We start from the raw sequence: 27,559 nt of genomic DNA, 5'->3' as shown, positions 1-27,559 counted from the left end.
TACAAATGAACTTTGTAACTCTTCTACAAATCTCTTTACCGGTTCTCCTCTCTCCAATACTCTGTCTGTTCTCTGCTCAGATCTCACTACTTCAACCTCAGTCTCTGTTGCACCTTCACCAGTTCAATCTCTTCTTCTTCTTTGCTAGTTCTTCCTTTATTGGTACTCTCTTATGTCAGTTCTCTCTCCTATACTGCTGCTTTCCACCAGTACTTCACATTGTCAGTACTTGCTTGCCTTCTGTGCAATCTTCTGCAACTCTTCACTCCTGGTATGATCACCACCAGTTTACTCCTCTATCAAACTTAATGGTTGACTATTGGTTGCCTCATTGATGCTAATTGAACCCTTCAACCCAATTCTCTCTTTCTCACACTCAATCTCTTCTCTGATTATCTCTTTCGCACTTGATTGTTTTCTCCTCTCGCACACAGTGGCACTTTCTCATTCAGCGGCTCTGCCCTTTCATGCAACAACAACCTTTATCGATTTTGGCTTGCATATTTATGAACTAATTTTCCCACCAAAAGCGAATTCAAATTTTAGGCAGTTAGGGTTTCTTCAATGACCCCAAGGGAAATCAAATCCAATCAGATCTCATTTGATCTGATCTCCTTGATTGATGAACTGTGACTCATCAATCAACCTCGCCATTGGCGTGCCTTCCAAATCATGCCATCTATATTTAGTATTCTTCATTTACCAAGAATGGTTTTGCGGTTTCCTTCGCTAACCTCGATCTGCACAATTAGACAGATCTAGATCTTTGTTGTTTACCTGACCTCGAGCCGCAAACCTCTATTCCTCGACCTGTGAAACACACTATCGACATAAATGTCAACCTGTCACTATCTATTTCACCGCATAACACTTCACCGACTCAATGTGCCAAACTATGCATGCATGCCACCTCAACACCACGTGGCATCTAGGTTGATGTCCATCACAACAAAGACCTCTATGTCGACCTGGATAGGTTCACCGACCAACTCCATTACCGGGTTCATCTACCGGTTGTCTAACCCTACCGATTATACCCTAACCGATCTGTCATTACCTTGCACTTGGTTTCTCTTTCAGTGGAGCACCTTTTCCGATTGCCTTCATGTATACACTTTGTTGTTCTATTGGTGGGAGACCTTAACTAGTCACTTGACATGCCTATCCATAGCATGACCTTCTTCATCAGAAAGGAGCACATCACTTAGCCTCTTTTCTCTTTTACTGATTCTCATCCTTACTAGTAGGCACCCTTGATGACATCATGTCATCAACTTTTAGCTATTTTCTTCTAAGGCATTTGCATACCAGTTGATCTCTCTATCTGTAGTTGCTCAGCCTTGCCTTCTTCATTTTCAGCCCAAACATCAACTTAACAGGTTTGTCAAGCTGATAAACTCATCACTTCTCTACTCTTCCTCTGTCATGATAACTCATCATGTCTTCCAAGATGATTCGGTACACATCCCTGATTTCGTTTACCTGAGGCATCTTAGTGTTTCACCTATTCATCTGGTGTGAGCCTTCAATCACCTTCCTTCTACTCTTCTCTTTTATCTCGGTGCACTATGATGCCTTCCATGCATACTAGGAGATAAGCTCCACTTAGTGGTGGGAGTAGATCCTTGTTATCTGCATCCTGTAATGCACCAGTGTGGCTTCCCTGTTTGAGCAACATACCTTCAAACAACCACATGTGATCTTGTTGAGGCACACTCACTGTCAGTCATCTCTTCAAATGGTGACTGCATCTTCATTCAGTGGGAGTCCTTCTATTTCTCATCCACATAGCATACTGGTGACCTATACATTCTTCTCCTCCAGTGTTGATCTGATTTAGGTAACATTCCGCTTCTTCATCACAATCAACATCCAAGCATCTTGCTCACCCTTCTTGTACACTGGTCATTAGCTTGCCGGTTTTCAACCACACACTTTCAATACTTCACTTACTAGTTGGCATCCTCTCGTTACCGATGATGGACTATACCGGTGACCTGCTAGACTAGTTGACATCAATGACTACACATCAACCATATTCCCATACCGGTTGACATCAATGATAACACAATGCCAACATATTTATATTTCAATTTTTTAAATTTTTTAACCTTCAGTACTAGAGGTTGGAGGTATTAGAGATTAGACGATCTCCATCTTATCAACAGAGATGGTGCTTTGTATGAGAAGCATATTTTATTTTGTTTTCCTTTTGATGTAGATAGAAATGAATAATGCGTATATTGTGAAGTTTAATTTGTGAATATAAGTAGGGAGTTGGTGAACTCAATATGGATTGTTGCTCAAATAGTTGGAGCATTCTTGGACCTATGAATTATACATTTCCAAAGGTCATGAGATAACTTGATGGAGCAATGGATTGGTGTCCAATAATTTAAAGGATTCCTGATTTGAGAGTTCAAAGAAGTGGTAATCTACGAACTCCATAATGTAGTTTCAAAGCTACATCATTCTGAGGGTTACAAGGAAGCTTTAATGGATGGAACAATTTATTCCTATTTCATATTTTGTATTTCTTTTAATTTCAGTACTAGAGGTTGGAGGTATCAGAGATTAGAGTATCTCCATCATCTCGATAGAGATGGTGCTTTGTATGAGAAGCATGTGTTATTTTTGTTTTCCTTTTGATGTAGATAGGATTGAATAATCCATATATTATGAAGTTTAATTTTTAATATAAGTAGGGACTTGGTGGATCTAGGTATTATACCTTTCAAAAGGTCATGAGATAACTTGATGGAGCAATGGATTGTTTTCCAATAATTTAATGGATTTGTGATTTGAGGGTTCTAAGAAGTGGTAATCTAGGAACTCAATAATGTAGTTGCAAAGCTACAACTTTCTTAGGGTTATGAGGTAGCTTGATGGAATTACACTTGATTTAGAGATATTTTTTCCAATTTTTTTGTTTTAAGAATGTATTTTTTTAGTTTCAATTAAACTGTTTTTGTATGTAAAATGTAAACTTTAAGTTAAGACATTATTTATTTATATTTACCTTAAGAAATTCACTTCAATGACTTGTTTATTTTATCCTTTATTAATTAGATATATTCAAAAAGTTATATTTAGAGGTTTTTATAAAAATTCTTATTTATTCTCAAATTAACTATTCAATATATTACAATCATTTTCTATTTAATATTATACAAAATATAAACGCTGTGTGGAATATGTGAATGAATATACAATGCTGTAGGCAATTGACTACAATCCAGGATATAAAACTGTGTTGAAATAATGGATATCTGCTCACCAATCTGGTCGACCACATTATGTCACTTATATTTATACGCCTACTGAAAGGTTATTTCTCCTATCTCAAAATCGCAACATAACATTATAACTGAGAAATTAACAGTGCTCAGCAAAACTAGCAACACTTTCACGGATTTCAAAACAAACAAAGAATCCTATATATTTACAAATCTTATCCTGACTTGCCAACTGCATATTTCATTATCACCAACAGAAGCTTAAAAATATGTCTGTAGTCTGGTAGTCCCTGTGCTTCGAAGGAGATTGTTCCTCATAATTTCTAATGCTCCTGCCACCTCTTGTGTTGTGGGTCGTTGCAAATGTGATTCATTTGAACATACCAAGCCAATGTGTATGAATGGAATAAGAATTTCATTTATCTCATATTCCTCTAAATCACTCATCACTCTCTGGTCAACAATCTCCTGCACTCTATCAGGAAAATGCATACTGACCCACCTGTGGAGGTTCAATTCTCCCATGAACATATCATTAGTTGGACTCTTTCTAGTTATCATCTCTAACAACACAATACCATAGCTGTAAACATCACCCTGCGTCGAAATCTTCCCACTCACTCCATATTCTGCATTGAACAAACAAACAAAAAAAATTCCCGTCAGGTCGGATCATATATGTGCCAATAAGAGCAGATAATTATTTAGCAGATTTGTACCTGGTGGAATGTAGCCGATTGATCCTTTGAGAGACAGAATTGAAGTCAATGATTCAGAGTAGTCTGGCCCACAAATCAATTGGGCAATGCCAAAATCAGCTACATGGGCTGTCATACCCTCATCTAGGAGAATATTGCTAGGCTTTATATCGCAGTGTACAACTTGCACTGAACAATCATGATGCAGATATTCCAATCCATGGGCTACATCTAATGCTATGTTTACTATGTCCCCCAGGTCCAATAAACCACCATCTGAAAACAACAGTTTTTCCAAATTTCCTTTAGACATGAACTTGAGAACCAACACTTTGTTTTCTGTTTCTGAACAAAAGGTTATCAGATTAACCAGATTCCTGTGCCTACAGTTTCCCAGAACTTTGCACTCTGCAGTAAAACTTTTCCAGGCCATTTCATTTTTCATGTTGAGGACCTTGAAAGCAGCAACTGTACCATCAATTAAAATACCTTTATAAACAGAGCCAAAGCTACCAGTTCCTAACAAGTTTTCCTCACTGAATCCATTAGTTGCTTTAATGATTTCTTGATACGAAATTCCCCTGTGACCAATGAGATTCAGCTTTGGAACATCTGTAGAGTCACCCTGATTCATTCTCTGAATATGCAAGTGACATCTCCTGTAAATTAATCCCCCTATTAGCAAGCACATTACAATGGCAACTGCTCCCACTGCTAATGCAATTATTCGAACTTTATTTCTATGGGTTTTACCTGAAGTAGTGACAATTGAACAGGAGGGAAGATGTATCCATTCTCCGCAAAGAAAGGAATTTCCTATAAATGATGCAGCTGTGAAATTTTTGAAGGCACCTTCTTGTGGGATTTCTCCACTCAAGTTATTGAAAGACAAGTTCATATACTCAAACATCTTCAGATTCCATAAAGGATTAGGCACAGGTCCTGACAGGTTGTTATAAGACAGATCCATATCCACTAGGTTATTTAAGTCACCAAGGGAATTTGGAATTAGGCCTTGCAATTTATTTGAGGAAAGATTTAGAAGCTGGAGATTTGCACAACTTCCGAGGGTGGCTGGAATTTGACCTTCTAACCTATTGGCAGAGACATCTATAGCTTGGACATTTATCATCTTTCCAATTTCTTGAGGCAAATGTCCTCCCAATGAATTCCGTGACAAGTTGAAATAAAACTGTAAATTGTGAAGAGAGGTCACTTCAAGGGGTATATGTCCAGTGAATTGATTGTTGGAAAGGTCCAGCAGCTCCAATTTATAGCATTTCCCCAAACTAACTGGTATGCTTCCTGAGAGTTGGTTGTGATGAAGTATAAGGCGTCTGAGTTGTTGAAGTCGAGCAATGGTGGCAGGGATGTCTCCAGAAAGCATGTTATGGCTCAATGATAGCTCCCCAAGCTCTGTTATTTCACCAATCTCACTAGGTATGCTTCCTTCTAGCTTGTTGTTGTCCAGCCGTAAGCTTTGTAACTTTCCAAGGTTGCTCAATGAAGAGGGGATCTGGCCCGCAAGCAGATTTGAAGAAAAATCAATCTGAGTCAAATTGGTTAGATTGGCAATCTGTGAAGGTATAGATCCTGTTATGTTATTTCCATTTAGTAAAAGCACAGACAAGTTTGTGGGGAGTTGTTCTGGTATGTGCCCTGTTAAATAATTGTCATGGAAACGCAATTCATTCAATTGGGTGCAGTTGGAAAGAGCTAAGAGAATGGGGATTGTGGTAGAACTGCCACTAACAAGTTGGTTAGAAGATAAACTCATAAACTCAAGGTAGGAGAGCTTGCTGAATTCCACTGGCACAACCCCTGTCAGGTGATTTAACTCGATGTCCAGATTAACCATTTGAGAACAATTGGCAAGAGAGTTTGGAATTCCACCTGTGAGGTTATTACCCCATAGATAAAGTATTTGCAACTGAGCTAACTTCCCCATCTCAGGTGGGATTTCACCATTCAAGTTGTTGCTGTGGAGATCTAACTCAGTGAGGACAGATATGTTTGAAAGGGAAGATGGAAATGACCCTGATAAATTATTTTCAAATAAAAACAGGGACTGCAATCCATTTAGCTGTCCTAATTCATGGGGAATTAGGCCTTGGAGATGGTTAGTTTCCAGAAACAGCCTATATAGAGAAGAAAGATTGGCTAAAGATGACGGAATTGTACCTGTGAGGTTGTTACTTCCCAGCATAAGAACTTGAAGTTTAGTGAGGCGACTCAGCTGTGGTGGAATGCTTCCTGTCAAATGATTATCCGCTAGAGACAATTGTATTAGGCCCTGGCAAGCAGAGAGATTCAATGGAATTGGGCCGTGAAGTTTATTGAGTGATAGATATAGTAGTTGCAGGTGCTGTAGTCTCCCCAATTCCTGTGGAATTTCCCCAGTGAGGCTATTGTTATAGAGATAGAGTTCTTTTATGAAGGAGAGATTTCCAATTGCAGGGGAAACAGAGCCCTGTAATTGGAAGCTCTCAAGACTTAGGGACTCTACTCTCTGAGCTGATGCATCACAAGCTACTCCTGTCCAGTTGCAGAAGGGAATACTGGGGACCCAATTTGCAAAAACATTCAGAGAATCCAAAGTGATTGAATTCTTGATAGCAATGAGACTTTCTTGATCAGAGTTTGATTGAGCAAAAACTATGTCGGGAGTGCCAAAGAGGACAAACTGAAACAGAGGGCACCACAACACTATGAACCAATTCATCTTTGAAATCAAGGAATGATACAAAAGATCACATGGAGAATGGAACACGAAAGTTCATAACAAGTTTCACATCATCCTGTTTTGCAATACCAACGGCTGTTACCTGTAATAGATTAATTTTTCACTCTCCGACTTCAGTGGATGGAGATCTTAATTATTTTAGTCAAAACCTACTTTTCGTATTCGTGCTTCTTTCTAAGGATAAACCCACAGACAAAGTCCAAGATGTCAAAATCCTGCCTAACATATAGCATTAGATCCCGGCAATATGCAGCACCATATTGTACCATTGATCATATTTAATAATTAATTAAAAAATATACATATTATATTTTAATTATTAATTAATTAAAAAACATAATAGACAGAGGTCTAGATCCCCGACTCAAAAACATTCACATATTTCATGGTCGTCACATTTACTGACGAAATATACTGCAACTACTACGTTATGAGAGACTTGGAAACAAAAGCAATATATTTTTTGTTATAAACCATGACTTAGGAGAGAGTGGATTACTCGATATGGGTTGCATCTGAATTATTATATTTCAACCTATGTTCAAAAACCATAAAGTAGGAGAGAGTGGACTAATGATGGAGATGGGTTGCACCTAAACTCTTATATTTTAATCCACTACTCTCTTTTTATATCCAAAAATTATGAATATATGAGAGAGTTGACTAAGGATAGGTATATATACATACAATTTGTTGACATAGGTATATATACATATAATATTAATATTTCAACAATTCATTAATACAATAAGATAAAAAAGTTAAAGTTCAATTTCTATTTTTAAGTTTTATTTTATAATTTAATTTTTTCAATAAAAAATTGTACATTAAGAAAATCATAATATATATTTTTATTATGATATTAAATCTATAATAAAAAAATGATTTATTAAATATATAGTTTATCTAAATACAAATAATCAGAATAATGTTTTAGAGCTAAAATAGAAAATCAAGACTAAATTGAGAAAAAAGACGAAGATCATTACTTTGAGAAAAGTTTTTTTGAGGAAGATCAAGAACGTCACCTCTTTCTATCCTAAAGGCAAATACATAGCAAACAATTCAACACTAGATAAATTTTTTTAATGTAAAAATAATTAGAACTTGAACCTTCCCCCATTAATGGGGATGGTGATGTTAAGACCCTCAAAGCCAAAAAACAGGCAAAGTGGTCACCAACTCAAGAAGGTTGGACCAAAATAAATTTTGATGGTGCGGCGAGAGGCAAGTAATATGAGAGATTGGAAGATGTAGAGTCATGAAGTGTATCCTTGTACAATTCACACCTCACATTTGTGCTCACCTATGTGCACAGCTGAGTGGATCCCATCTTGGAGCTATCTCCCCTTATTTGTTGGTCTACTTGTCCTATTTTTGAAGGAAAAGGGTGTTGTGGTGCTCCTATTTGGACCACGGTACCATACTTCCCTAGTCCTCCTTAAATAGGACCCATTTCAAATATGAGTAGGCATTTCCACTCTCGATGGATTTTGGTCCTTGTGGCTCCATTTGATAGTTGGAGGTCAGCTTAATTAGTAATTTGCATAAGGAAACCTATAGAAAAACATCCTATCAATCTAGTTTAGATCTAAGACTCCATCCACAATATACCATAGCATTGACACATCTAACATGAAGCATTCTCAAGCATTCAAAGTAGCATTTCATCCCACCATATCCTCTAAGCATCGTGGAGAAAGTTACATCAATCTTCATGCAAGGATATGTGTTTGATTAGGTAATTCATGTTCATGTGTTTTTCATGTTATTGCATTCAACAATTGTGATCACATCTAAAGAGGATTGCATCATCAATGTTTATATCAACCATTACAGATCCGAGGTACACCTTCCTACATTTACTTCAGTATTTACGTTTCCTTATGATATTGCTATTAGGATTCAACTGTGTATTTTTTGAGTCAAACTCAATGATCCATGTTTCATGAGTAGTGGTTCACAAGAACCCATCTCTCATGAGAATGAAAGGTCCACTTAGCACTCATTGCTTCTAGGCGATTCTCATAGAGATGAAGTATTGGGCCTTCCTGAGAGGTCACTCACCTCAGTACTACTCCAACTCAAGCATGGTTAACCAAAAAGTTTCGTCCAAGGTTAAATCCACTTAACTTGCAACCCCATTTGCAAAACCTTCAACAAGTGTTCTTCCTTATGAACCATTCAATATAGAGCCCCTTTAGCTAATCAATTGATAAGTAGGAGATATTTTCATAGAAAGTTAAATTATGATATTGCTATCAAGATTCAACCAAGTAGTTTTTCAGTCAAACTCAATGACCCATGTTTCATGAGTAGTGGTTCACAAGAACCCATCTCTAATGAGAATGAAAGGTCCACTTAGCACTCATTCCACCTAGTTGATGGTCATAGAGGTGAACTATTGGGCCTTCCTAGGAGGTCACCCATCCAGTACTACTCCAACTCAAGTGCTCTTAACCATGGAGTTTCCTCCAAGGTTAAACCCACTTAGCTTGCAACCCCATTTGTAAAACCTACAACAAGTGTTGTACCTTATGAACTTTTCAATATAGATCTCCTTTAGCTCATCAATTGATAAGTAGGAGATATTTTCTATAGCAAGTAAAATTATGATATTGCTATCAAGATTCAACTGTGTAGCTTTTGAGTCAAACTCAATGACCCATGTTTCATGAGTACTGGTTCACAAGAACCCATCTCTCATGAGAATAAATGGTCCACTTAGCACTCATTGAATCTAAGTGATGCTCACAGAGGTGAAGCATTGGGCCTTCCCAAGAGGTCACCCATCCTAGTACTATTCATTCTCATCAGAGATGGGTTCTTGTGAAACACTACTCATGAAACACGGGTCATTGAGTTTGACTCAAAAACTACACAGTTGAATTATGATAGCAATATTATAATTTGACTTGTGAAAAATATATGGTACTTATCATTTACATTTCCTACTTCAATTCAATTCAAGGTTAAATCCTAAAGTGGTATTTGACCCAAGGAAAAACCCTATCCACAACACTTTTTGTCTCTTTTTGTGTCTAGGAAATGTGTTTGATAGCTATGATCAAAGATTTTGATAGGATAGATGATGACGAACATATTCAACTTTTACAGGAGAAAAAATAAAAAGCCCAGGTGGTGTCGAGGCACCTATCCATGGACATGTATCATGAAGAAAAACCACATTTTTCTTAATTTTTAATGTTTCATTAATGATTGTATGGTCACAAAAGACCATTTGTATCAAAATAATTCATGTTGTAAGGCTTGATGAGTCATTTTGTGCCAAGAGACCTAATAGGTCTTGATAGGGTCAACTGTGGTCAAAGAGTGAAGAACATCCAAAAAGGTTTGAAATGTTATAATTGAGAAAATTTAATCCATTATAACATGTTAGGGGTGTCCATGAAGGCTAGGGTCAATTGTAGTGGTAATTTGTCAAAAATTGTAAAAATTGCAAAGTTGCAACATTGCCAAAAAGTCCAACAAAAGTGTAAGAATGCAATCCATCAATCATGAGGTGGTAAGAGAAGTTACGAGGAGTTTGAAATGGATTTTAATGGTTTATAAAACCATTTTTTGTCAAGATCAAGGGGGTTGAGCAGTTTGGAGGGGATTTGACAAAGGTTATCAATCAAACCCTAAAACTACCATAAGGTTTTAAGGAATCTATGACTATCACGGAGCCATGGAGGCTCACATTTGATGTAATTTTGATATATAGAAGGTTTTTAATAATATATTAATGAAATATATTTCAGATGAGTCCTTTCTTATGTATTTTTGTTGATTATTTGTCAAGATATGATTGTTTTTCCAAAAACTATCAAAAACCCTACCAAGGGTTACCCGTTTTGGTAAAACCCTCATAACATTTGTTTTAACCATTGGATATTGCTATAAATTTGATAAAAGTTTTGTAAATATGTAATATAAAGGCTTACCAAATATATTTTTTTCATGATCAATATTTCAAAAGTTATTAATGACTATTTGTTAAAGTTCGTGGTGAAAATCAGATTGGTAAAGGCAGGAACAGTCTTGTTGCAACATTTTGTATGGCCACATGAGGAAAGTTTGTATGAGTTATAAGGGTCTCTGAATCCTCTTTCCAGTTCTTTTTTTTTGACTTAATTTGGTTAAGAATCGAAGAAGTTGTGATTGTTTTTGTAAAAACTATCTTTTAATGATGAAACCCTAAACTAGGGTATTCCATGGAAATAAAGAATTTGTTCTATCATGTTGTGGTGAATGTTATGATCTTAAATATTGAATTAAGGTATATAGGGATGGAATCTAACCTTTGAAAGTGGTTTGGGTTTGATTGGAGGCATATGGTGGAAGTACTTGGTAGACAGTCATTTAAATTTTGTGCTTATGTTCGAAGGAGTTGTTGTTTCTTGAAGTTTGTGATCAGTTATGCCTTAAGTCTTATTTTATTTCAACAAAGAGTTATTTGTTATGTGGAAGGTACTCAAGGTTGTAGGAAGGATATGTTGGAGGATTCTAAGGTGTGTATAAGTTCTTATTGTTGGTGATTGTGAATGAAAAGATCCCTATTCCTTGAAGGGTAAGGTTATTGTATCAAGATACCTATGCAGTCCTTGTGTAAAGATTATGTTGTGATTGACTTGTAGAATCGATTAATTCCATTTGTATTTTTACTTAATGATCAGATTGTGAGTTTTGGAGTTGAGAAGTGTGGTTAGTCTTGTTATATGCCTCTTGAGTTAAGTTGAAGTTCTTGAATTTGGTTTTGGGTCAGCATACCCTTGAGTGTTTTGTTGTTTGTGTTTTGATGCTCTGTATCACCAAGGCATCTCCCAATCTTTTGATGATGGATATAGTGTGTCTCCCTGATACAAAAACCATCCCTCTTTCCCATCCATAACTTGCAAGACTGGGGGTGACCTACCACCTTGGTCTTGACAGTTAACCCCATATTTTCAGTTACAAGTTTGATTCACTTCCTCTTCTTAGATATTATTTTGTGGCTCTATCTGAAATCTAGAACATTCTATTATTACTAGTTTATTCCAATTTTCTTTTGTCTTACCCTAATAATTAACAATTCAAATCCGATTTTGACTCTAAAAAGGGGAAACAACACAAAATAAGTAAATCTAATTAATATCTCAAAACCCTTTTTCCTAATTGAATTGTGGCTAGATCTATTGAATTTACACCTGCTTTTTAATGTATGATTGATCATGTTAAATTGATGGTATTATTGTCCTAATTGGTTAAACCCTAATTTCACCCACTAATTATTTGATAAATTTGACATATATTATACTTCCATCTTCTCATTTTTAGATTTTATTTGAGGTGTTTCATAATAGAATTCACTAAATCTAATTTCTTTACTATTTCACACATGATTACATTGTTTCTTAAAGTTACATTTATAAAAATCATGTGTTGGATAATGGTTTATTTCACTATACATTACTTCTTTTCATTCATAGTACTCTTGCATGTGGCATCATTAGAATTTAAAATATATTTCCTACTTTCAAATCATCTCTTAAAGATTTTATCCATGTTGCATGTTGTTTTATGAGGATATTTTTGATAAAATTCATTTCATATGTAGGTCACATAAAAGATTTCATAGATAATGATAATCCTAGAGATGACATTGAACAGGCTAACACTTGTAGCTCTCCTAGGGTATCTCATGAGAATGAGGAAAGAATCAATACCCCTTCAATGATATCTCCAATGGAGAGAAAGAATTTAAGAGAAACATGACTCCATCTTCTTCTCATACACATACTGTAGTGCAAAGGGGACAAGATCAAAATGTTGGTGTATCAATCTCTCTAGATCATCCTTATTCTATAAGGGCTTACCTTAATCATCAACATATTTGTAGACAATATAATGTAATGCATTTTATCCTTGACCTTTCTCCACACATAATATTAAGAAAAGATGAGGCCTTAGATAATAAGGACCCTTCTTTCCATCCTACCAACTTAGAGGACATAAATAATGATGATAGGAAAAAGAATCTCCCTACAAGGGATATTCCTTCTTCATCTAATTATAATTTTGATCCTTCTATGTGTCCTTACACTATAAATTTTAAAGAAATTCATCATGAAAGACCTTATCCTTCATAGTTGAGAACATCTTATGAATTTGGATATGATATAATTTCAAACCATGGCTATAAAGGAAAAGGACTTGGAAAACATGAATAAGGAATTAAGATCTCTTTAGACCCTCCTACACAATTTACTAAACAAGCCTTGGGATATCCTAATTCTCAAACATTTAGGGAGGATGCTCATAAGGTTCAAATACTTAAAGACTATTTTGTAAGACATAGAAACTATCATCCATCCAAACATGCTTCTACATTAAATCCTCCTCCTCCTTATTTACCATTCTTTTCCCACAAGAAAAAAATCCTTCTCCTTCCAATAGAAAACCTTGTCCTACATCTCAAGAGATAAGACCTAGCCATATTGACAATCAAGAAAAAATAGCTACAAGAATATTCTGGAGATTGAATTATGATAAGCATGTTATATATCCCTTCATAAAATATAATAATAAGAACAAAGAAGGTGATGATTATTGTCTTCTTCATCATTGTTATTCTCATTGTCCTGGAAATTGTAAACTCTTTAAAGAATTTATTTTTGACCAATATGATAAAGCTCACATAACTCTTACAATTGATCTTGCAATGTTTCTTTGTGAAGAGGTAGTGCCTTAGAACTCCATTCACCTTATTATGTTGCTCCTTACCCTATGACATTGGTAGTTTAACTTTATTGGGGGCTCTTTGTCATGTGTAGTGATACATATTCAATTCCAATCATACTTTGATAGTAACATAATTATTCCTTGTGTCCTTGCTTGCAGAGAAAGAATAATATATATAATTCTTTCTCTTTCTCGAAGATTATCTCTTCCTTTGAGTTGTATTTTTCATAACTTGATGCCTTTTCTCACATTGAATTGTCCTTCATGCAAGCACATGTGTTTTCATTGGTTAGGACCTATTCTTTGCTTGAACTGGTAGATCTTTTATGTATAATATCTTTAGGAGTGTAATATTTCTCTTTGACGCTATGCTTGGGGCACATTGATTCTATCTTCTATCTCCTATCCTTTCTAAGGATCCACTTTTCCTAGGATGAGTGGTGTTTTCTTATGATATGACATTATTCCTTGTTATTCCTAGGATGAGCGGTGTTTTCTTATGATATGAAAGTTAATGCTCTTGTTCTTCCCACACATGTAATGCAAGTTCCAAACCCCGAAATCCACTTGTGAGCCCATTTTTGCATCAGTTTATCCCTTCCTTTGTCAGTCTGGTTTGTACACACGACCTACCAAATCAATGAATTAAGGCACGTGCCTTATTTTGCAAGTAGATTTTAAGATTGGAGGATGATACACAGAAGAGATACAACAACAATTCATGGTTGAGAGCATAGAATTCTTTCAAGACAAAGATGGTCATGACATGAAGAGAGGAAGGCAACCCATTCCCTCTTGAAAAGCTAGTACTACCCCAAGCAAGAAGATAATGATGCAAGTTCCCATTCCGCTTCAAGATGTCTTTACCAATCCAGAATACTTCAAGTTCTAGCATCTTGAAGTGACATGAAGATCATCATAGACAAAGGATGATGCAGTTAGAGTCGTGTCTTTAGACACATGGAATAGTTTTAGTTACACATTTGTAATTTTGTTTTGACAAGTTACATGTAAAAAAATAACTTTGTAATTGCAAGTTAACTCATTACTTGCACTTTTGTAATTACATGTAAAGCAACTAAAAGTTGTGATCAATTAGGACTGTAGTTGGAATAAGTCATAGTTAGTTATTGATTAAGTCTTGGTGGTTGAGAGAATTTCTCAAGTTAGTTGGGATCCTCCCACCTTTTTTCTCATGACTCCTCTCCTATAAATACTTGAGGGGGTCTATTGTAATTTTTATCTTTTGGCAATGCAATAAAATTATGTCAGTTTGTATGTGCACTCTAAGACTTTGAGCTTAGATGTAAATCAGATTGTTTTCAATAAAAGAGGCAAGTTGTGTTGTGACTTTGTGCCAATTCAAGTTGTTATGTGACAACATTTTCTGGAGTTTATTGTGAGTTTTGTTCTATTGTGAAAGATGGATTTAAATTCAATCTTGCAAACTTTGAGCTGCTAATTGTATTTAGAGTTATATGTCTAGGTTTCAGGCTTGGTCTTGCACACTTTGAGCTACCTATCATATCTGAAACTAGTGTGGAAAGCTAAAGTGGGAAGATAGCTTGTAGACTTTGTGCTACTTCTATTTTTAAGACTTGTGTATGTAAGGTGAATTGCATCGTGTAGTTAGACTTTGAGTTGTTAAATATTGTGCTTAGTTAGCAGAAAATCATCTAAAAAGGTTGATAGGGGAATAGATAGTCGAAGACTTTGAGCTTTCTTTCTATTTTCCTATCCCAGGGAAGTGATGGAGGTCTTTGTGCCTTCATGGAAACTTTTCTTCCCTTTATGTTCCAAAAATTCTACAAAAAAGTCTTATTTTTGTATTTGTTGTTATTTATTTCCAATTGCTATTACTTTTTTGTGAAGAGAAAAAAGTATAGTTTTTCTTGAAAGAAGAAGAAAGACTGTTGTCCCACCCATATTAGATTAGTTTATTTTTTAGATAGGGGGAGCCTTCCCTTAATTAGGAGAGTTTTACTCACACACTATGGTTGAAGCCACAATTTTGTATATTTCGCCAAGTGTACAAAATTTTCAACCAATAGTTTTTGGCTACTCTACTAGGGACACGAACGCATTCGAAAGCCTCATGCTTTCGTTTGAAGTCTAGTGTCTTGTTGTTATTTAGAATAAATTTTCTTGGGTTTCTGCTGGATAAGATATGCATTCAAAAGCCTCACACATTTTTTTGAAGTATACTGGTATCCTATTCATTGTAATTCTTGTTTTTGTAATTTCTCGAGCTTTCAACAAGGACATGTAAGATGGTTGCTCAAAGTCCTTGTGGGAATGCTTTTGGTCCGTTGAATCTGACTCTGCAATTCCATGCTCTTCCTGATGATTCAAGGAAGATCTTTCCCAAGTTCTTTGGAGATGGACAACAACACCCCAATGGACACATTGCATGTGGTGTTCATGGTGTTCAACACGAAGATGTATCTATAAGGCTATTTGTGGAGACTCTCCAAGGTATTGTAGTTGATTGGTATAACCTTTCTGTCAGTTTGATTATATCTTGGGCCACACTTAAAGACAAGTTTAAAGAGAGGTTCAAGCCTGTAGAAGATGTGCATGCATTGTTAGCTCAGTTGGCTCAAATGAAAAAAGAGTCACATGAACCCATGCGGGATTTGTGGCTAAATTCAATAAGTTGTGTGAAAAAAATTTAGTTGTTGCTCAACCTACCACTACAAATTTGAAGTGCTTCTTCATAAATGCTCAAGTGCCTAAGGTGTGTTTCTTGTTGAGAAGAGTTGTTCGAAGAGACCTTGCAGTAGGGCAAACCATAGAAATTGATATTGAAGATGATCTTATCCTTGCTAGTATGATAAATATAGAATCAAATGGGTCTAAAGAAATCTCTTCATTAGGATCATGGGATACCAAGAGAATAGATCCCATGGTGCAGAAGTTGGCTAATGAGTTGGTTGCCCTCAAAAGGCAAATAGGTCAAGGTGTATTCTCTTTCCTTATGAAGAAGTCATTCCAATGAGGCCATATCCAAATAATGCTCCTAGTTATGTAGCTGAAAATCAAGACAAGCTTCCTTCAACACCAGAAGGGATTTCTCTTGAGGCACCACCAACAAAGGCAATAGTGGAGGATTCTGAATTTGAACAAAGTGATCTTGTTGGTCTCTTCCTCCAAGAAGAGGAAGCAGACATAGCTGACGACTCTCAAATCTGGTTTATGCAGTTCTAGAAAGTTGATGAACAAAAAGAATGGACCATGTTGGATACCATGGACAATGCACACCAAGAGGTTGAGGGCCATTTTTCCAAGGTGTTGGTAAAGGAGGACAATCATATCATGAGATGTGAAAAAATGAATATGCATGAAGATCCCACTCAAGTTGAAATGAATGCATTTATGTTCCAAGGTCATGAACTTGGATATATCATGCATAAGAGACCTACCCCAGAACTTGATGAAGATCATTTCATGAGTATTATAGAAGAGTTTTGTTCAAGTCTTTTTGACGATTCTCTCAAATCAAAAGTTTATGAACATCATGATGAAGCAATCTATGGAGCCATGTTTTCACTTGGCTCACATGAGGAAACTCATTATTTTTAGCATGAGATTGTAATTAAAGAGGCATCTGATAAAGGTGTAATAAACAAGAAGAATTATGTTTTTGTCCCATCAAGAGGATGTCCAATCTGACATCTTGCTTGGTTGGAGGCCAATCAGAGGATAAAGGTTTCACTTGTTCCTGAACATGGGCTTGAAGATACACTTGAGGAAGATGCCAAACATGCATTTTCAATTAAACAAGAGCAGTCTGATTTCAAAAATCTACTTTGGAGTAGCAGTACATATAATTCATTTCAAGAGGAAGCTGAATTTGTTCATCTTTTTCAAGGAGTGTTGCATCAAGTTTTGGTATGAGTGTTCGTTCTTCAATTGGTTGTGGCTTCTAATGATCATGCAAGGTACCATAAGTTGTTAAAGAAAGGCAACTATTTTGCTGAGCCAGTGAATGGTTTCATTTGAAAAGTTTTCATTGTGGGTAGTTTAGGATAGGTAGGTTTCCATTTTTAATAAGTGCAGTTGCACAGGTTAGCGTGTTGTTTTCAGTAGCTTCTTTGTGTCAGATATCATCCTTCTTGTCGTCTATGTCTTTTTCTTTGTTTTGAGTCTTTTTGTTTTTGATTTTAGTTTTTCCTTTGATTGACTCTGTGGCCCAATGGATAAAAGGAAGGCACTTAGAGATCTGGTTTCTCTTCTTTCACAATCTTGAATGATAAATGAAAGAATTCCCCAGTCAGAGCTAGTTGTTGTCCTCATTTTTGTTTTAAAAAATGATGGACTATTACATAAAAAATTGTCAAAAATGAAAATTTTTCTCTATGGCATGCTTCCCAAGGCATAATTTCACCTTACCCCTGGACTGGACTAATCCTCAATCCATCCTCAAACCACATTTCAAATTTCATCGTATTCTGGGTTCGTTTGCTATGTCTTTCTTTCAATTTCAGGTTTTTTCTCCCTGACTGCAAGTGGGAAATTTTCCTTAAGTTGCAAGTTTTAATTTTCCTTTGTTTTAGTGTTGTAGGGAAATTTTTAGTTAATTAAAAGTGCACTTTATGAAATTAGAACTTGTAACTTAACTTTTTATTCCCCCCTTGTTGCTTTTTGGCCTTTTAAGCCATTGTAGGAACTTTTTGGACATATTACAAGTGAACTTTAAATTATAAAGTTAAAACAAAACTTGTAATTCTTTTAAAAAGTTCCACTTAAGTGATTTTAATTTATGGTAGGGGTTTTTCTCCTCCATTAAAAGTTTATAAAGTCACTTTCAATTGTAATAGGGATTTTATTTCCCTATTACAAGTCATTTTTTAAGTTGTTTTCATGACTTGTAAAAAAAATTTATTTTCTCTTTACTAGTCTTTTGTTGAGTTGTTTAAAACTTGTAATGGGAGTTTTATTTCCCTATTAGAAGTATTTTAAACTTGTTGTTTTCTCTCACAAACCTGATTTTGCCTTTATGCATGAAAAGTGAACATTTTTAAACATGGAAATGGGTTTTAAAAACCCGATTTCATGTGTTCTTTGCAATTTTAAACTTGTTCTTTCCAAAAACCCAACCAAGCAATATTGGAGGATTTTGTTGAATATTTCCAATGATTTTTATGGATAAATTCAAGGAGGAGGAAGGATTTTTGATTTCATGCGTATTTTCATGCATTTTCCAACTCTCTTCACGCCATTTGGAAGACATTATTGTTGGTTTTATGGTGTTTTAATAGCAAAAACATTTTTTAAAAATGTCATGATTTTTCTCATCTAAGTGCCATGAAACTTATTTTTTCCAAATAATTTTTTCTTGTCTTGCTTAGGCATGGGGTTTGGACGAAGATTTGACCAATTCTCATGCCATTTTGATAGCCATTTTTGCTGCATAAGGTGTTTTGGAAAAATGTGGCTAGGATTTGAATCTCCTTCTTTTATCTATTTATGAGGTTCATTGTCTTCTCTTTCAAGGATTGCTTCTTGCTTCTTGGAGGGAATTTTGATTGATCAAGGTATGGTTCTTTCCTTTCTTATTTTTTTTTATTTTATTGTTTGTTTGGGTTTCCTTGATCAATTTGTATATATGTTTGTTTTGTTAGTTCTTGCCTAAAATCGGTTTTGTGAGAGATTTTCTCCTTTGCAAAGCAATTTGTAAATTGCATTGATCTTCCTCATTTTCCCTCTTTACTTGCATTCAGGATTTTAATCCCGATTGTATGTAGGATGAAAATAATTGATCTTCCCCTTTGGCTGGAATATTTTAATCATCTTTTGGTGAAATTCCAAGTTTCTAAGTTGAAAAATACCCATTTTTTTTTCAAAATCAGGTTTTTAAAACCGGATTACAAGTTGAAAGTTCTTCCCATTTTCATAAAGATGATCTTCCCAAAATCTTTTCATTTTCACTCATTTTCATTGCCATCATCCGTACATACCATTCCCACCATTTCATCCACTCATTTCACACCTTCACTTATTTTTCCCATTTAAAGTCTTCACTTCCAGTTAGCCATCCAGAACCCGAAATTGGTCCAAAATGCACTCAAAAAACACTTGAAAATGAGTTTTAAAGGTCCAATTACAAGTGCAAACTTGTGTTTACCCATTACACATATGAAGTTGCATGTTTGTTCTCCTCAATTGCAAGTTAATGCTCTTGTTTTTCCCACACATGTAATGCTGCTTCCAAAACCCGGAATTCACTTGTGAGCCCATTTTTGCATTAGTTTATTCCTTCCTTTGTCAATCTGGTTTGTACACACGACCTACCAAATCAATGAATTAGGGCATGGGCCTTATTTTGCAAGTAGATTTCAAGATTGGAGGATGATACAAAGAAGAGATACAACAACAATTCATGGTTGAGAGCATAGAATGCTTTCAAGACAAAGATGGTCATGACATGAAGAGAGGAAGGCAGATCATTCCCTCTTGAAAAACTAGTACTACCCCAAGCAAGAAGATAAGGATGCAAGTTTCCATTCCGGTTCAATATGTCTTTACCAATCTAGAATACTTCAAGTTCTAGAATCTTGAAGCGACATGAATATCATCACAGACAAAGGATGATGCAGTTAGAGTTGTGTCTTTAGAAACATGGAATAGTTTTAGTTACGCATTTGTAATTTTTTTTTGACAAGTTACATGTAAAAAAATAACTTTGTAATTGCAAGTTAACTCATTACTTTCACTTTTGTAATTACATGTAAAGCAACTACAAGTTGTGTTCAATTAGGACTATAGTTGGAATAAGTCATAGTTAGTTATTGATTAAGTCTTGGTGGTTGAGAGAATTTCTCAAGTTTGTTGGGATCCTCCCACATTTTTCTCATGACTCCTCTCCTATAAATACTTGAGGGTTCTATTGTAATTTTTATCTTTTGGAAATACAACAAAATTTTGTCACTTTGTATGTGCACTCTAAGACCTTGAGCTTAGATGTAAATCCGATTGCTTTCAATAAAAGAGGCAAGTTGTGTTGTGACTTTGTGCCAATTCAAGTTGTTATGTAATGACATTTTCTAGAGTTGATATTGAGTTTTGTTCTATTGTGAAAGAGGGATTTAAATTTAATCTTGCAGACTTTGAGCTGCTAATTGTATTTAGAGTTATATGTCTGGTTTTCAGGTTTGGTCTTGCAGACTTTGAGCTGCTTATCATATCTCAAACTACTGTGGAAAGATAAAGTGGGAAGATAGCTTGTAGACTTTGTGCTACTTCTATTTTAAAGAATTGTGAATGTAAGGTGAAGTGCATCATGTAGTTAGACTTTGAGCTACTACATATTGTGCTTGGTTAGCAGAAAATCATCTAAAAAGGTTGATAGGGGAATTGATAGTTAAAAACTTTGATATTTCTTTATGTTTTCCTATCCCGGGGAAGTGACGGAGGTCTTTTTTCCTTCGTGGAAACTTTGAAAGAAGAAGAAAGATTGTTGTCCCACCCATATTAGATTAGTTTTGTTTGTAGATAGGGGGAGCCTTCCCTTAATTAGGAGAGTTTTACTCACACACTGTGGTTGAAGCCACAATTTTGTCTATTTCTCTAAGTGTAGAAAATTTTCAACCAACAGCTTTGACAACTCAGCGGTTTAGATTTCAGACCATCATAGACACGTGGCGACTTCTGATTTAGCCATGCCATCGTACAAACTACCATGACAACCTACACACTTAGCACCCAGGTGGTGCCAACCCATCTGCCACATCATTGATTATACGCATAGTTAGCCACCATGTCAGCACACAGACTACATGTCACTCTAACACGTCATCGTACGTAACACTTAGGTTTTGATACGTCAGATTGTCCATACAGTAAGGACATCTTGCAGGATAGAGAGGCAAAGTTTTGGCGACAGCCATACGACTATCAAATTTAATTGTGCAGTTTTCTGATGTCATCATTTTTTGAAATTTTGGCTTACCCCTCCCGTTGACCTTTTTGATTTTGTAGTTCAACTTCAAATGGTCATATCTTGCTCATTTTTGCTCCTTTTTAGTGTAATTTTTTTTTGAAATGGGCTAATTTTTTGTGTACTTTCTCACGGTGGCATTATTTTCTGATTTTGATGGACATATATTTTAGAAATCTCAGTTTTTGGTGACTGTACCTGTCCAATCCCCATTTTTTCAACTTCCAAGACTCTATTTGGGCTCATACAAACTCCTTTTCAGGTGCCATTTTTTTTGAAAGTGCATAATTTTTTGTCTACTTTCATAATATTCTATCCATTTGTAGTGATTTTGAGTAGAAATTGTACTTTCAGCATATAGTCTTTTTTGACCAATTAGGCACTTGTATTGCATAGATCAATCTTTCTTGTCTTTTGCATTGTAGTTCTTAGCCTATTGGGGCAGTTGTAAAACAAAATTAGAAGTCCATCTTTCCAATGTTTGCAAGTGGCATATTATACATGCACTACATATAAAGTGCCAAAATCATCATTTTTTGGGGGGGGGGGGGGGGGGTGGGGTACTTTGATTGAGTGAATTTGGGGGGATGTCTCTTGTGCTTTTGTGCTCTTGTGTTCTTTCATTTTTCTTCTATGGTTTCTCCTAAGTTTCCTCTCTTAACTCCTCATAATTATGCTACTTGGAAAATTGATGCATGGAGTAAACTTATGGAAAAAGGACTAACTCATTACATTGATGGAATTATTGTTGTTCTCGCTGATCCTAAGACTGATCATGTTGCTCACTTGGATTGGCTCAATAAAAATATGATGGCAATTGGTACCTTAAGAAAGTATGTATCAAAGGATCTCATCTTTCATATTGAAAAATGTACCTTAGTTAAGGATGCTTCCCAAAAGTTTCAAGACTTGTATGGTCAAGTTGATGAGATTAGGGGATATAAAATTGATAGTGATCTCATCATGTTAGATCCCAAGAACTTTGATACAATACAAGATTATGCCACTAAGGCAAAAGAGTTGAGGGCACAACTCAAAGATTGTGGCATTGATAAGAAGGATACTCAATTGATCTTAAATTTGATGGGCAAACATCCACAAGAATATGCAGCATTTGTTTCTGGTTTCCAAACCTATAGGAAGACAATGGGTTCAAGCTACACAATGCCTACATTCGATGTTTTCACCGAAATGTTAATGATGGAACAAACTAAGTTGATAAGCATGGGCATTCTTAAGACTTCTAAGTCTCAAGCATTAGTGGAAAATCATGGGAACAAAGGAAATCAAGGAAAGGACAACTCAAACAAGAAGAAATGGCAATCAAAGCCTAAGGAAAAAGCACCACCTTCTCCACACTAAAGAGATGCAGCCTCTTCCAAGAAGGACAATTCATTAAAGAAGGAGAGACCTACTTGTGCCTATTATAAAAGGGTTGGTCATGAGGAGCCTCATTTCCATTCCAAGAAGATTCATGAGCTCACACGCATCCTCAAAAAGAACAACATTGATTTGCCTAATGCCTACAAGAAGGGGGATTCATCACCTTCCACTTCCTCAAAATCAAAGGGGAAAGGGCAAGCACTCATGGCTTCTACAAGTGGGAAGACTCACTTTTTTGGGACAAGAAAAGGAAAAGCTCTTTGTGCTACTACAAGTCATGATTCAAGAAGATGGCTTCTAGATTCAGGGGTTTCTCATCATATGGCATCTTCGCAGTCTATGTTTTCTACATTTGAGTCTTGTACCATGTTGTGGATTTTGATGGGAAATCATACATATATGGATGTGATTGGAAAAGGATCTATTGCCATTGGGGATAACTCCTTCAATGATGTGTTGTGTGTACCCTACTTGACAAACAATCTTCTTTCCATCTATCAAATCACACATGGGGCAACAAAGAGAATTGTGGAGTTGACACCTAAGTCAGTTTTCATTAGAGTCTTGGAGACTAGAGCTATCATTGCGATTGGGGTGGTGGATCATGCATCTCGGTTATACTCCTTTTCAGGTTTTTTTGATGAGGCTGATTTTACATATGATGATTCTTCACATGATGATTCTACATATGATGATCATACTTCTTGTGATAATTCAAATTTTGAAGAAAACTTTGGGTACTTGAACTTCGGGATTCTCACATGTGACCCCATTCTTGAGCCTTGCATTTCCTCTCCTCCTATTGATATCACATCACTTATTTCACCTGATGATGTAGATAGTGCGACAGTTTTGCCTTCTTGTGATTTAGTGCAACAAGATATATCTTGTCTTCCAGCTTCAGTTTCATGGGATGATTACTTGACACACATTGCAGGTTTGTTTGTGGAATCCTACATTGCAGATTTGGGAGACATTATTGATGATATTCATATTCTCTTTGATGAAGATGATCCTTCTTCAATTGTTGTGAGGGCACACTCTGACCCTCTTGTTCATTCTCTACATGATCATTCTTTTGAGGTTGACATGATTGTGGATTCTTATGTCCATCAGTTGGAGGAGGTCTCTTTATCCTTAAAGGAGACATGTGAGTCTTCCGGACTTGTTCTACTTTCTTCTCCACTAGATCTTGGAGTGCCTTTTTCAGCAGTGTGGAGTAGTTCACCACCTTTGGAGGGGGTATCTTTCACCATCGACATGGGGACATTTGAGCATTTTTTCAGAGATTTCATTCATCATGAGGTTTTTTCCTACATCTTCTCTTCATGATTAGGAAGACTTCATGGATACACCTTTGGTTTTCTTTCTTCCTAAGGGGAGGAATGTTGTTTGACGTTCATGGAGAAGTTTCTTCATTCATTCTTGAGATTCTACCATTGGTGCAGATTCTACATTGAAGGGGGGCTACCTAGATTCTCTTCTTCTCTCATATGGGGGGGATATTTTCCTCACATGGGGTTTTGTTCCTCACACACTTCTATGAGAATGATCTTGTATATTTTTCATCTCTCTTTTTGGGGGAGGCTTTTTTCCCATTGGGTTTTTCTCTCTTTCCCCACTTTATGAGAGATTTCATTGCATTGGTTTGCATGTATTTGTACATGGGTACCTAATATGGCCTAGTAGTTGGGACCCAACTTGCTCTTCTTAGTTACATTGTAGACTTAAGTGCATTCCCCTAAGTTGCACTTAAGGGGGGGTGTTGGTGTAATTATTTATTCATGTTGGATATTATTACACCTTACTTAAGTTTACTTAGGATAATGTATTTCATAGTAGTTTGGGTATGAGACACTTGGGTGTTTGTGCCACATTGGGATAGTGTGTGTAGGAGAATTTCCACCTTTTGTGGTCTTATCTTGTTGTTGCATTCCATATTCGGTGGGTAATCCACCTCATGTGAAATATTATATTGTTTCTCCTACCTACCCCTACTTATTCTGACCTACCCTTGTTTCTTATTGAGCCACATGTCATGTTTGTGTGCTCACATATCCATATAGCCTTGCCTATATAAGCAGGTTCATATTCATTGTATGTATTGATTGATGATCCAATTGATCAATATTTTCATCTTGATAGAATACAGTTTATTCCTATCATCTATTTTGTCTCTCTATTGTACTTTTCATTGAGCTCTTGATCTTGGCAAAATCTCACTTTATTAAATTAATTACATATAAAGTCATCTTTTAATTTTTAATTTATTTGATAACTTTATAAATAATTAACTTAATATTATTAATTAAAATTATTAATTAAGCTATCCATGAAAAATAATAATAATTTGGACAACTTAACTAATTAAATTAATTAATTATTCTTACTCCAAAAATGGGGACATTACAATCCGTCCCTCCTAAAATTGTTTGTCCCCAAGCAATCTTAGCTACAAGAAAAAAATCTACTCCACCTGGATCCCAAGGGAAAATATGTTTAATGTCCTTTGTATCACCAAAGAGCTCCTGTAACACCAACTGAATCTACTGAATCAATTCAATCACCTCATCACATGCCACAAGAGTATAAGCCTCATCAAGAAGAAAGTCAAGTAACTAACCATACTTTCTCCCAACCTCTCCACCAAGTGAGCCATCAAATAACCCATCCATCGCATACTCATTACCCATCAATTAGGTATGTCCCCACACACTCTCATGCCACTGATACCACTATATAGCTGATGTAGACCATGCCAAATCTGAAAGTGTATTGGAATTGAAAATAAGACAACCACTAACCCATGCAGAATCAAGGAAAACTGAGTCACCAATCAACAAGTGGATAGTTGCCATATCATAAGAAATAGGTGCCCACATCAAATTTGCAATGTAGGTGTCTTCCTTAACACCCCAAAGTAATTCATGTGTGGTTGATCTCATAAGGTCACTATGCTCATCCGTGATTGCATATTCTTCAACTTCATGATCATCATGAAAACCCAATGAAGCAACATGTGACTTCTCTAAAGTTGATTTGTAATCATACTTACCTTGCTCACTCTCCATCTCTATGTCTTCTTTCATTGGAAGAAATAGTGATCGAAGATAGGCTTCTCTTTGTTGTATTGCTTGATCTATACTATTGTAGCGCTCCTTGACCTTTTGTAAGTGTTGCCTTGTTTGGGTAGCTAGCAAATTAGCTTGCCTCGCTTTCCTTAACCACTCATCACACAAGCTTTGAGTCCTCTTTACATCATCTATGTTATGAGGCACAAAATTAGGCTTTTTATGACTCGTGTTCATCTTCCAAAACTTGAATTCCATCATTAGGTGACTCCATAACACTGTCTTCTCCATGATTAAAGGTTGCATCACCTTGAGGATGAAGAGATATGTCACTGTTGTTATAACAATCAACACCACTGTCATGCATTTGTGTCACACCTTCAACTCTTACATGCACCTCCTAATTGGAAACTTCATTCTCAACACTTGCACTATGAATGCCAACATTTGTAGACTTCTCTTCATTTGTCATTCCACAAGTAAAAGTTGCAAACTCATGAGAATGATGAGGTAAACAACTATTGTCTAAAATCAGAATTTTAACCTTCTCCTCTTTGCTTTCTTTGGAATCATCATTAATTTGCGCTACTACATCATTATTTTCAGACAATTCCTCATCAGATGAATATACATGAACATCATTGGAAACATCCTGGATTTCTATCATGCCTCTTCTTTTAACTAGACCAACTTCTTCACAACCTTTATCTAGGTAAATTTCTAGATCACCAGCGAAGAATTTTGAGTAATTCTTATTTGAAACAATTTGTTCTTCATTCTCTTTCTTTCTTGTTCAATTTTTTATAACCATCCTTTCATCAATACATTTGTGATTGAGCTCCCAAGGACCTTTACAAGTGAAACATAAACCTTGTCTTCTCATTTCATTCCTACTCATTGTAACCAGATCATTGAGTTTCGCAATAGAACCACCTTCATAATTTGATTTAGTAGCTCTACCATACGTGCTCACACTATGCTCCTATCTGAATGTTTTCCCATGATCACTTTTAGGCTAGACTTCATTTTGAAGCATTTCCTTTCTTTTTGACTTCCCAAACACTCTTAGAAATCCCTTTTTTGTTTCCAGATCACTCATCAAATCATACAAGTTCTGCATCAAATCAATAGTGGATTTTTCAAAGGTCATCTTTCCCTTTGATTTGAATGAAAGAGACTTCCCCAACAAGATGGCAGGATCTTGGCTCTGATACCACTGTAATATCCCCTGTAGTTGATAGACTATATATGCAAGCAATATTTACAAATAGTTGTCTTTCAACCTGTTGTTCTAGTTTTGTGTTTGTATAACCTTCATGTTATGCAGTTTCTAAACTGCAATATAACTTGTGTGTTATGTAGCCCTTGAAGAATTTTGTTAAACAGTTGATGTATGACTGAAAAAAAACATCAGATTACTTCTATTGTTGTTTGTTGTTGAAAGAGTGTATGTTTGCTTGTTTTTCATACAGATGCAATGCAATGTGCTGAAGAACACATTGGCTAATGAAAACAACAAGGATCCATACAATTTATCACATACAACTAATTGTCATTTCGTCAAACATATGGTAGGCATCCTTAGATTAGGATAAACTTATAACAACACATATAGAGTTTCACAACTAACTCATTTATTTAATGTAGATCTGAATAAAAAGACTCTTAGCTCTTCACAATTCATTATCAGAATTTTCTGAGAACTATGGCTGCCTTTAATTCATACACATATGACTGAAAACTCAATGAATACAATGTTAAGGAAA

At 35.8% G+C, this 27,559-nt stretch overlaps 1 protein-coding gene across 1 annotated transcript; it reads right to left on the bottom strand.

The window, feature by feature from the left end:
• Window positions 1-3,283: 3,283 nt before the first annotated feature.
• On the bottom strand, window positions 3,284-6,656 carry LOC131032668 (probable LRR receptor-like serine/threonine-protein kinase At3g47570). Its single transcript, XM_057963709.2, has 2 exons — window positions 3,956-6,656; window positions 3,284-3,865 (listed from the first exon to the last, which is right to left on the bottom strand). Exons 1-2 carry the CDS (start codon window positions 6,654-6,656, stop codon window positions 3,498-3,500), a joined length of 3,069 nt encoding a protein of 1,022 aa, XP_057819692.2. The 3' UTR covers window positions 3,284-3,497.
• Between the last annotated feature and the right edge of the window lie 20,903 nt (window positions 6,657-27,559).

This window comes from Cryptomeria japonica, chromosome 11 (assembly GCF_030272615.1).
Source record: "Cryptomeria japonica chromosome 11, Sugi_1.0, whole genome shotgun sequence".
Classification (NCBI taxonomy): domain Eukaryota; kingdom Viridiplantae; phylum Streptophyta; class Pinopsida; order Cupressales; family Cupressaceae; genus Cryptomeria; species Cryptomeria japonica.
This window is presented reverse-complemented; position numbering and strand designations above follow the sequence as displayed.

Coding starts and splice junctions, on each gene's coding strand:
- LOC131032668 (XM_057963709.2), bottom strand. CDS start 6,656: ATGAATTGGTTCATAGTGTTGTGGTGCCCTCTGTTTCAGTTTGTCCTC. Junction 3,866..3,955: donor AATCGGCTACATTCCACCAG/GTACAAATCTGC, acceptor TGTTCAATGCAG/AATATGGAGTGAGTGGGAAG.